At 43.0% G+C, this 12,750-nt stretch overlaps 1 protein-coding gene across 1 annotated transcript; it reads left to right on the forward strand.

The window, feature by feature from the left end:
* Positions 1-8,058: 8,058 nt before the first annotated feature.
* Positions 8,059-9,602, forward strand: LOC307171209 (cerebellin-2-like). The gene is made up of 3 exons (XM_079892700.1): positions 8,059-8,406; positions 8,599-8,727; positions 8,821-9,602. The coding sequence occupies exons 1-3, from the start codon at positions 8,133-8,135 to the stop codon at positions 9,102-9,104; spliced, it is 687 nt and encodes a 228-aa protein (XP_079748826.1). The 5' UTR covers positions 8,059-8,132; the 3' UTR covers positions 9,105-9,602.
* The last annotated feature ends 3,148 nt before the right edge of the window (positions 9,603-12,750 follow it).

Below are 12,750 nucleotides of genomic sequence, written 5' to 3' on the forward strand. Positions count from 1 at the left end.
TTATAATTTTTATGGACAGAATTTCTAGGCGCAGCCAGGGGCCGGAGGGTGTCAGGTTTGGGGACCACACGATTTCATCTCTGCTCTTTGCGGATTATGTTGTCATGCTGGCCCCATCAGACCAGGACCTTCAGCATGCAATGGGACGGTTTGCAGCCGAGTGTGAAGCGGCTGGGATGAGAATCAGCACCTCCAAATCCTAGGCCATGGTTCTCAGTCAGAAAAGGGTGGTTTGCCCGCTTCAGGTTGGTGGAGAGTTCCTGCCTCAAGTGGAGGAGTTTGAGTATCTTGGGGTCTTGTTCACGAGTGAGGGAAGGATGGAACGGGAGATTGACAGACGGATTGGTGCAGCTTCTGCAGTAATGCGGTCGATGTACTGGTCTGTCGTGATGAAGAAAGAGCTGTGCCGCAAGGCGAGGCTCTCGATTTACCGATCAATCTACGTTCCTACTCTCACCTATGGTCATGAGCTGTGGTTCATGACCGAAAGGACAAGATCCTGGATACAGGCGGCCGAAATGAGCTTTCTCCACAATGTGGCTGGGCGATCCCTTAGAGATAGGGTGAGGAGCTCGGCCACTCGGGAGGAGCTCAGAGTAGAGCTGCTGCTCCTCCACATCGAGATGGGTCAGCTGAGGTGGCTCGGGCATCTTTTCCGGATGCCTCCTGGACGCCTTCCCGGGAAGGTGTTCCGGGCATATCCCACCAGGAGGAGACTCCGGGGAAGACCTAGGACACGCTGGAGGGACTATGTCTCCCGGCTGGCCTGGGAACGCCTCGGTGTCCCTCCGGAAGAGCTAGAGGAAGTGTTTAGGGAGAGGGAAGTCTGGATATCTCTGCTTAGACTGCTGCCCCCACGACCCGGCCCAGGATAAGCGGAAGAAGATGGATGGATGAATCATACACTTAGTATCATAGTATTATTTAAATATATTAAGTATGTCCAAAAAATACATTTTTGAGTATGAATTATCATATACATTGAAAGACAACAATATAAAAGCACTGTAAAAGGTTTTGCCACAAACTCAACTGACTGGCTTCTCTCCTGTATGATTTCACATGAGTCTCTTCAGACCTTACTGTACATGAATTATGAGCTTCCAGAACTTCTGATTGATGCTGTGACCTCCACCCAAAAATGAAAATTCTGTCAGTAATTACTCACCCTCATGTTGTTCCAACCGCGTAAGACCTTCGTTCATCTTCGGAACACAAATTAAGATATTTTTGATTAAATCTGAGTGCTGGATCACTTCTCCATAGGCTGCTAGGTGACCGAAACTTGCTGGCCCAGAAAAGTTATTAAAGAGATCGTTAATATAGTCCAAGTGACTACAGTGGCTTAATCTTAAGTATATCAAGCGACGAGAATACTTTTTGTGCGCAAAAACAAACAAAAATAACGACTTTATTCCACTATTCATTTCCTTCTCTCTGGGCCTCTAGTTGGTTCACGTAGTGTTTTTGCGTAGCGCGTCTGTGTTACACGTCACCACGTAGGCTCACTATTGGCCGACGCTGGTCATGTGTGTGATGCGTGATGACGTGCAACACAGACGCGCAGCGCAAAAACACTAGAGGCCCAGAGAGAAGGATTGCTTTTTTCGCACAAAAAGTATTCTCGTCGCTTGATATACTTAAGATTAAGCCACTGTAGTCACTTGGACTATATTAACGATCTCTTTAATAACTTTTCTGGGCCAGCAAGTTTCGGTGACTCCGTCTCCGACTCCGTCATTTATGGTCATACAGAAAAAAAGAAATATAAAAAAGAATCTGTGATATTTCTACTTTTGTATGTGTCCACTTACAATCAAATCAAAACATTGTGCTTTTGTAAAATAAAGAAAGTAAACAGGGTGTGCTTTCTGCCTCCCCGTCGCGGTGAACTTTTTTTTTTTTAGCACGTCTATAAACTGAAACAAAACTCAGCGAATACTTGTCACACATTTATGAGCCATATACCTTAATAAACATTTAAGTGTGTACTTTTAAATGATCGGATTCAAACTGAAAACAAATATTCTCTGTTTAAGTAATGTGTATAAAACCAACAAGATGTCCAGTATCTCAAACCCTTGCTCATTATTTTTTATTTGACCACGCCCACACGCGCAAAAGAGATTGACATGCAAATCTCCACATGGAACGCAAACGCGCTCGTTACCTCAACAACAAAGCAGCAACAAACTACACAAGTCTCTGCTTTTAGTCGAGTTTGAAAGACGCGCCTGAGCTTACATTGGATTTACCTCAGAAGAAGAAGAACGCGATTTGAAGACAAGAAAGATGTAAGGTAAGAAATTCTTACTTATTAGTTTATGTTATTGTTGCATAAACTTCACATTGCAGTTGTACTGTTGCTAGATATATGGTGAATATTATAATATTTAGACCCATGTTTACTGTTACTGTGTTTGTGGATATCTGCTCAAACGTAGATATGTATAATATGGTAACCATAATGTATCATATTTTGGAGCACGCTCGCGTTTGAAAAGCAAAACGCACCAAACACTAGGTGTTACGATGAGGCAAGGACGAAGCAGAGAGAGAATCCATATGCAAGCATACTTTAATAGAACAAAGAGAACACGGAACTCAGGACAGGAAACAGCTACAACGACCGACCAACAATAACTGAAGCACAGAGGTTTATATACACAGGCAAACAAGCTAAACAAGATAACAAGGGGGTGTGGTTAATCAGAAACACCTGGGGAGACTAATAAACAAGAAAAACTACAAAGGACTACAAAACATGGCACAGGACAGGAAATAACAAAAGTCCACACAAGACAAGGGTGAACACAAGACAGGAATCATTACATAGCCCCCCACTTAAGGAGCGGATTCCAGACGCTCCTCTCAGGAAACAATAGTCCAGGAGGGTGGTGAAGCGGAGGCGGATCTGGGGGCGGGATGGAGGGCCAGGCCCGTGGAGCAGAAGAGGGACTAGAGACTGTAGTAGTACGGGAGTGCAGGCGGAGACGACCCTTCAGGCAGCCAGGGCGGAGACGACCCCCAGGGCGGAGACGACCCTTCAGGCGGCCAGGGCGGAGACGACCCTTCAGGCGGCCAGGGCGGAGAAGACCCTTCAGGTGGAGACGACCCCCAGGGTGGAGACGACCCTTCAGGCGGCCAGGGCGGAGACGACCCTTCAGGCGGCCATGGCGGAGACGACCCTTCAGGTGGCCATGGCGGAGCTGGCTGAAGAAGCAACCATGGCGGCGCGGCCTCCATGGTCCAATCGCGGGACCTACTGCCCCCCCCCAAAATGTTCTTGGGGACAGCTACGGAGTCATAGGCTGGAGCAGGTACCAGCTCAGGAACAGACACCGGCTCAAGAACAAGCACGTCGGCGGCCATCTCTGGTGTGGGCTGAGGTTCTGGCATGCCGGCAGCCATCTCTGGTGAGGGCTGAGGTTCTGGGATGCAGACAGGCTCAGGACTGGGCAGAACCAGCGGCGGAAAAGACTCTGTGCTGGACGGGACTAGCGGCGAAGGAAGCTCTGGGCTGGACAGGACCAGCGGCGAAGGAAGCTCTGGACTGGACGAGACCAGCGGCGAAGGAAGCTCTGGGCTGGACGAGACCAGCGGCGAAGGAAGCTCTGGGCTGGACGAGACCAGCGGCGAAGGAAGCTCTGGACTGGATGGGACCAGCGGCGAAGAGGGCTTTGAGCTGGGCGGGACCAGCGGCAAAGAGGGCCCTGAGCCGGGCAGGACCAGCGGCGAAGAGGGCCCTGAGCTGGGTGGGACCAGCGGCGAAGGAAGCTCTGGGCTGGACGGGACCAGCGGCGAAGGAAGCTCTGGACTGGACGAGACCAGCGGCGAAGGAAGCTGTGGACTGGACGGAACCAGCGGCAAAGGAAGCTCTGGACTGGACGGAACCAGCGGCGATGAGGGCTTTGTGCTGGGCAGGACCAGCGGCGATGAGGGCTTTGTGCTGGGCAGGACCATCAAAGACTCTGGCTCGGCGGCGGCCATCTTATCTGGAGACACTGGCTCGGCAGGCGTGACGTGAACAGTCTCTGGATCGGCAGACGTGACGTGAACAGTCTCTGGATCGGCAGACGTGACGTGAACAGTCTCTGGATCGGCAGAAGCGACGTGAACAGTCTCTGGATCGGCAGAAGCGACGTGAACAGTCTCTGGATCGGCAGAAGCGACGTGAACAGTCTCAGGCTTTGCAGGCATGATGTGAAGAAGCTCCGGCTCGGCAGATGTGGCGGCAGGCATCCTGGGGATAAGAATCAGGCGTGGCCGCCTTCTTGGCTGGAAATACTCAGGCGTCATGGCGGCTGCCATCTTGGGAATCAGAATCAGGCGTGGCCGCCTACTTGGCTGGAGATTCCCCCTTAATGCTGCTGGATTCATCTTTGGTCGGTCGTTCTGTTACGATGAGGCAAGGACGAAGCAGAGAGAGAATCCATATGCAAGCATACTTTAATAGAACAAAGAGAACACGGAACTCAGGACAGGAAACAGCTACAACGACCGACCAACAATAACTGAAGCACAGAGGTTTATATACACAGGCAAACAAGCTAAACATGCTAACAAGGGGGTGTGGTTAATCAGAAACACCTGGGGAGACTAATAAACAAGAAAAACTACAAAGGACTACAAAACATGGCACAGGACAGGAAATAACAAAAGTCCACACAAGACAAGGGTGAACACAAGACAGGAATCATTACACTAGGCTTCATGTTTTTACTATTATCTCATTTCATATCATCATAACGAATGGAAACATTTGAAGTAACATATGATAATCAATATATTTTTCTCTAGCGTAGCTGTTACTGAAATCTTTTGGAAGATTTATAGGCTATTATAGGTTATTGTTATTATTATTTTATGCAGCACTGCCCATAGCCTATGCCTACAAGGCACAACAAACCTGGTGTTCATTATATTATTGGAAACATTTGTGTGTGTGTGTGTGTGTGTGTATTCTGTGAATTTTAAAAAACAATTTTAACCAGAAAAATCTAAAATTTATTCCCAAAATCATGCAGGCCTATAGATTCTCTTGATATCAGTATGTTCACTTGTTTTTTTTTTTTTCAGGGCCCTGCTGACTTCAACATTCACATGAGTCTCTGTATATGAACATGGTAAAGTGAAAATACACACCTTGGAAATGAAAGGTATGTACAATGTTTTTAGGAATGGCACATTTTTGTCATTTGTTGTGTATCTTTGGATTATGTTGTGTTGTAAATAAATCCAAACAATCAAAAAGCCATTATTTTTTAATTCTCCTCATTCTTTGTGCAAGGTTGCTCAGAATGACAGGGCCTGATAGCTCCTAATAGGGCCATTAGGGGAGGGTATTTGTCTTCTCAGGTGTGAAAATCCATACATATTAATGATGTGATACAATTTTCAAAAGTCTTGTGAAGAAATAATCAGTATGGGTTTCATGGCCTTATTTCAGTGACAATTTTTTTTTGTATTTTCACAAACCACGCATAAATGTCATTATCTCAAAACTACAAACTTTTACATACATGCTGCTGATATATTATTGTAGCAGAGTTTGTGCTAAATACAGTGTAATCAGACTTTAGCCATGAAAATGTCACAAGTAACAGAAATAAGCACAAATGTCAGAGCATGTCAGAACACCTCCAGGGCCAGAAAACCCCTCAGACCCCAGAGGGTTAAATAAATGCCGACTTATTGGGACAATGAAGACCTCCCTATACCTACCCCTACCTGATAAACACTTTATTATTAAATAATCGTTAGGCACTTTAATTCCACTTTTCACATATTTTCTTCATATTTATTAAAAATAAAAGCTTTTCCAATGTGATATGCGATGGGAAAAGGGAGAAGCACGAGTTCAGCAAAAGGTGGATTCGAACTCGGGTCGATCGTTATGTGCCTTATCCCCTTCGCAGTCAGTTTGGTGCTTTTGCCTGCTCCAGACAGACATTGGTGGGCGGAGTTAGTGTAAATAGCCATTGCCAATAAAGCGGGCTATTTGCACTTAGTGTAAATATACACTCCGAAATAACAAAGCATTAGACATAATATATTAGCTAAATACGTCAAAGAATGAGGGAGGGTAATTGTATTCTTATGCATATTATACAACAACATAAACTATTATACTGTAAACAGTGGATTCAGAAAGTAAAGGGGGGGAAAATGTCAAGTCACCTTTGATTGTGAACAGAAGGCTTTAGACATGATTATACAACAGATGTTGCAGTTTTCACATGTTCAGACCAAAACGTATGGAAATACACTTTAATAAAAACCTGAACAAATCTTAACTGTGAAATACATGTTGAATGTCGATGTCGAAAACATGATGGAATGCATGTCTAATAAAGCCCACATTGTACTGTTAGTAAGTACAAAGTCCAAAGTTCAGTGTTTTGTTTAGATCAAAGCTGACATTAAGAACAGTCGTTATGTGTCAGTATTGCATTTCTCATCAATTTGTAAATCTTTAAGCTAGCATAAAGCGTATGTAACAATATAGTTTGAGCAACAGTCTTATAAATCTACTGTATGCTGCATGTCATTGGCTAAATTGTCCATCACGTGTGAATTACTGAAGATAACCATATAAAAGCACCAGAGTTGTAATATACAAATCTAGACCTACTGAAGGAGCTTTGAGCCACAGAGACGAGACTCAGAGCCCTGGAAGTCAGTCAGCAGGAGCTGATGTCCAGACTTGCTAACAGTGAAGCTCAGATTGAGGAAGTCAAAATGGAAACCCAAGGTGAGACTGATGTTTTTGAAGAGCTAACACACTGAAAAACAATTGGTGTAGGATTTACTTTGTAAATGTTTATGAAATTTACAAGCGATTTCTCATTACAATTGCATCTGGATAGCAATATATTTAATCATGTCTAGCAATTTTATTTAATTTAAAAAAACATTTTTTTTGGGGGGGGGGTCTATAAAAGTCACAAAACATTTAATTCTATAAGTCTTTCACATATTTCTACAGTAAAAGTATACTGTCAGTACAGCATAATTAAATAAATGAACTAGATCAATGCATTTCCATTGAAACTGAAACTGATAGAAACACATTACGCTTAAAAGATTCTGTGTCTCCCTCTAGTGTACAATATTAATATCACAACCTTTGTAGATTTGTTATTTCTGCAGGTTTATATTTTACATGCGAGCTTTGCCCAAAACTGGGCCCTCATTAAATTATGGAGTAATTGGTTTGGCAAAAATGGTTTGGTGTTGTCATTTGATTTGAAGTTCAGTACGCTCAAAATGTCCGGTCAGCAGAAGTCCGGTGCTCAGAAAAGGAAAGAGAAGAAGAAAAGAAGAAAATAGAGGCCTTAGAGATTTTCTAAACAAATATTTAAAGAAAAGGTGTTGACGGTGAAGCTGGAACTAGTAAAGTCAACGTAGAGCAAGGTAAGAAACAGCGCAACCAGGGGTTTTGTCAGGGGGTTTCCTGCAGTGAAATCTTTTTGGTGGCCGCCAAAGCAAATCCTTTGTCCCGCCAAAGCCTTATTTGATCGGTGAGTGATGTAGAATAGAATGAGTGCTGCGCCTGACAGGGGCATAAAGGCTCGGTTATACTCCAGTTTGGACGCATACACGGACAGTTACGGACAGCGCGGACGCGTACTACTTGTATTTATGCTGTCTGCTGAGGTCCGCTCGGTGAACGCGTTCCACACATGCGCAGTAGATCGGCTTGTGCTGTTTTAGCCTAGAGACCGCACGTACTTGACCGCACAGTCATAAAAAATGGGAGGCACACGGATGTCCGCAAGGAGCCTCCGCGCACACCCTCCGATGACGATTTTTACGTCATGCGGGCCCTAGCGGACCCTCGCGCACGCGGAAAGTATAACACTGGCTTAACGAGCAGAGAGAGCACCCCGGCCGCGCACTCTCACGTCTTCAAACAACAAAACGTTGCCTTATCTTCTCTAAAAAGCGTTCCGCCCATTCAGCTGACATAAACCACAATTTCAATAATGCTGCCTGTCATTGGCTAAATTGTTCATCACGTGTGAATTACTGAAGATAACCATATAAAAGCACCAGAGTTGTAATATTCTGTTAAAAACATCCACATACAGCAGACACATCTCTAACACGCTTTAGCTAAAGCATTACGAATGAGGTCAACAATAGCAGTTCTTCTTCTGTTCAAATGTCTTATATTTGCTCCGAATGCCGCAGGATTGACCATCACAACAGAACCGGATGCCTCTGGATTGAGTGCTCAAGATGAAAAGAAACAGTCGACTTGTCCTTTGAATGTATGCATACTGAAGGAGCTTGGAGCCACAGAGACGCGACTCAGAGCTCTGGAAGTCAGTCAGCAGAAGCTGATGTCCAGACTTGCTAAAAGTGAAGCTCAGATTGAGGAAGTCAAAATGGAAACCCAAGGTGAGACTGATGTTTTTGAAGACCTAACACACTGAAAAACAATTGGTGTAGGATTTACTTTGTAATTATTTATGAAATTTACAAGCAATTTCTCATTGAAATCTGTTTTCAGGAAATGGCAAGCTTCATATTGAATTAAAGCAGTCTAGGAGTGATATTTGTGATTTTTAAGAAGGTATTTGTTCTCTTCAGGCAGACCAAAGGTGGCATTTTCAGCTTCTTTAGGACTAAATGGTTTCTTTGGACCATTTAACACAGATTTAACACTGGTTTACAAGAAGGTTTTCATTAATGTTGGTGATGCCTACCACCAGGCCACAGGTATTGTTAATCCACGCTGTTGAACACAATATAAACACTTTTATAATTCATGTCTACAGCTGTCAAACGGAGATCTGTCTCACTCTTTAACAGGGATTTTCTCAGCGCCGGTACGGGGAGTTTACTATTTCAGTTTCTTCTACCACTGTGCAACTGGAAATCCAACAAAGTTGGCCTTGTATAGAAATGGAGAGCAAGTAGCATTAACACAACATCACAAGAGTGAAGATTCTCAAGAGAACGGAGGCAACGGCTTAACACTGCTGTTGGAGAAAGGGGATCAAGTCTATGTGGTTCTCCTAAAGAACGCATGGGTCTGGGATGATATCTCAGCAAATGTCTTAATGTTCAGTGGTTTTCTTATCAATGCCATGTAAATAAAATACACCCTGGGAACAAACACAACAGTTATACAACATGTTATGGGTTTACAGGTTGAGGTGAAATATCAGGATACTTAATTCAGTCTTTGCTTGATGTGAATAGACATGTGAATAAACATGAGAATAAACAAATGGCTATTTCCTCTTCTTGGGCAATACAACACCATCTTTTAAGAAAGTGTTTGTTAGCATTTGTTTCAATTGTTAATCGTTTGATAAATTTTGGATTGGTTTATTATATAGTATATTCTATATACAGGGCTCTGTGGTTTCAATGGCCCATGACAAAGTAAACACTGTAATAATAAATATGTATAATGTACATTTTAATACTGGAATGCAGAAATACGACTGTAACGTACCCGGATCTCTTCCAGCCGTCCTCAGCTTCTTGCTCACTTTGTTGGTATTTTTTTCTTTTCTTGTTGTCACTATTACTTATTGAGTCCAATATACTGTGTGTTTTTATTCTGTGATTAAACCATTAGTCGCATTGTGGTTGTGAGTGTATTGTTTTCATACTGTTGTAATCTTCTTCAGTCGGGTGAGTAAGGCATGCGACATACATTGCGCACCACGTAGAACAACTTGCTTGTATTAGACACACTAGGTTTAGGAGAGACACACCCTGGAGTTTTTGTTATCTGCTAAGTCTTATCTTTGGGTGTCTTGAGGCTGAAGAGTTATCTTTTCTACATTTTCCTTTTGGCAGGTAGTTTAGCTGATTTAACCTAGTTAGCTTTATTTAGTTTTATTTATTTTATCTGGCATCTCTCGAGCTCGCCTTCCCACCTTGTTTTTGGTATTGTTATTTGAGTTTTTTCCTTCTTATTAGCACTGTACAACTACACAGAACAAACTGTCATAATACTTAAAGGATAACTAAACCCTAAACCAACTTTTTTTAGTTAATGATCTGTAAGAATGAGGCTTTATTAGTGCTGTTCATTGATTTGAGTAACTTTTTTGACATTTGGGTATAAAGTGTTTTAATTTTACAATATATGGTGTAAAAACGTCTGAGTGCTGCCCTCTTCAGGTTGAACGGTGGCTACTGCAGTTGAATTTTCCTATTGGATGTTGCGGTGGCAAGTGATGTAAGCGGTGGCAGGTGACGTAAGCAGGTTCCAGCTCACCACGCCCCTGGTACGAGCTCACCACGCCCTTGGTATGAGCTAGCGTAGATTTATCTGTATTGTACAGTGGTCAGGAGGGTACGTAGGTGTAGTGTTGCTGGTTGCAACAGCACTGCTGGACTGCATATCTTTCCAGCAGACTTGGAAATTAGGCGCCAGTGTTTGCATGCACTTGGCCTGGAAGACCGTGAGTGTGAAACCTGCATTTTATGCGGGATTGCTTCTCCAACGCAATAGAGGTGTAAATGGGCTTCTCCACACAGCTCGTGCTGAAAAGCGACGCAGTGCCAAACGCTGCTCCTCCTGCATGGACTCCACCACTGCAGCAGCGTCTTGATGTGAGTGATCATATATATTTTAATCACAATTTATGGTTAGGCTAAAGTTAATCCTCTGGGGTCGACAAACGCGTCGGTGCATTTTGCTGGATTTTTTCACATAGCGGCAAAATATGAATATGCCTACAGAGAGCGCGCGCTATTGACATCAACTCGATAAAGCCAGAGAATGACGGGCTCTGATAAAACTCATCAGATGCATGTACTTTACGTCGTCTTGCGACCCTGTGAGTCACTCTCCATTTTAGAGAGTCTGACAGCAGGTCTCAGGTGCACGCCCCCCCCCCCCCCCCCCCCCCGCTCACGGTTCGTCCCCTCTATCTCCGCTGGGGTCTGCCCACTTTTCTAGCATTTTTCAAATATTGACAGTGGGTGGAGTCAGGCTCTGACCTGGGGCTCGTTCTTCGTACGTTGCTTAAAACATCCGAGATCAAATGAGACATCCAAGATGATATCATCGTGCTAATCATGATCCGGCTAATTAGGTTCTTCGAACACACTTGCCGGATATGATTAGTATAGCTGGATTGAGTTATCTGAGATAATTGCGCGTTCATGCGCTGGTTAAAAGGGGATATGTATCGATAGAAGAAACATTGATCAGCAACGCTGCTATTGGCTGCTCAGCGTGGCCAAAGAGCGCGCTCAGTTTTTCTCCTCAGCAGAGCAAGAACTAATAGTCGAAGTTTATTCGGAATTTTAATGTTTAATCAAAACGCCAGGAACACCTCAAAGTCTGCAAAAGCCAGGAGAGAGGGCTGGCAAAAAGTAGCAGACAATTTAAATCCGTTAGAAGTGGCCATGTTAGATGTTTTTATCACTTATTAGCCTATATTTTTGTATTTTAATAATTGCATAATTATTTGTGCATTGTAATGTCAGAGTCACCACACTAGAACATGGGAACAAATAAAAGTGAAGTACAAAAATATTCTACATAATGGTAATTTGTAGTTATATTATAGTCTCTTTTATAAAAAAGGCACTGTTAAATAAATGGTGTTCTGTTTATAAAAGCAACCAAGAAAAAGGCTGAGAAAAAAATAGAAAAGATCTTAGTAGCCTACACTGTAAAATAATTTTTGCTGCATTAAATTATAGTCATTTCAACTGTTAAATCTTGAGTAATGATGAATTGCTTTGACTTGTGAAAGTGAAAACTGATAAACTTATGTTAATGTAAAAATATTTTGCCATGAGTTATTGATCACATTTTTCCCCAGTGTAGTTCATTGTAATGACATTGTGTTTTCCTCTTTTGTGCACTTTTACATAATACACCAACACTTGTATCTGTTCCCAAGAAAGTGGTGGCTGAAATATGTGCAGTAAGTGGACATTTTCTAACTTTCCAAAGGAAAGAAAGTATAAGACTTTGTAATGTCCATATGTTTCCATTGCACTGGACAGTGAATAAACCCTCTCAGATAACTGTCATATGGAGGAACTAGCCTACCTGCAAGTGCATAAATAACTTTACTTCATTTATACTTGTGTGCTTTACGGCTGCAATATAAGTTGCAGGATTCCACATCTACAGAAAGGCCTACAGAAGAGTCTGCACAGACAGAGGACACATAGGCCTACAGATGGGCAGTGGATAGCCAACTTTTCCTTTTTATTTGTTGCATGAGGCATGTGTCTAATATCTCTTGTTGCAGGCACTTGACCACTGGCTTTTCTTTACAAAGAACAATTGAAATAAAACTCAAGGAACTAAGCATATGTGTCTTTTATTCAACATTTAATGAAAAGTGGGGTTTTTTTTGGCAGTGTTGTGTAGTATGGCACGTGCAACAATGTCACAGGCCCTGTCAGGTGTGCAACCCTCAGACTTTTCAGACACTGAAATCTTCCCTTTAGTTAGCCAAAGTTCATTTCATTGTGTGCCCTTGTCCTGGTAGAAGCTGCATTGGTTTGGGTCAGGGAATGGGGTCATAAAACACCTGTCTGCAAGCTGGAACATGTCATAATCACCTATGAAAAAATGCAGTTCTGTTAGGATCAGCATAAGTGTATGTAATACAGTGAGCTTGATATTTAACTGTGGAACTTTTATTACCACTTTCAAATAATGTGCATAAATGTGAATCTCTGAAAATTCTTAAGTCATGCACAGATCCTGGCCATTTTGCTTTCACATTTGTGATATGGAAGATTTTAGTC

The sequence above is a fragment of the Squalius cephalus genome, assembly GCF_949319135.1.
Source record: "Squalius cephalus genome assembly, chromosome: 14".
NCBI lineage: Eukaryota > Metazoa > Chordata > Actinopteri > Cypriniformes > Leuciscidae > Squalius > Squalius cephalus.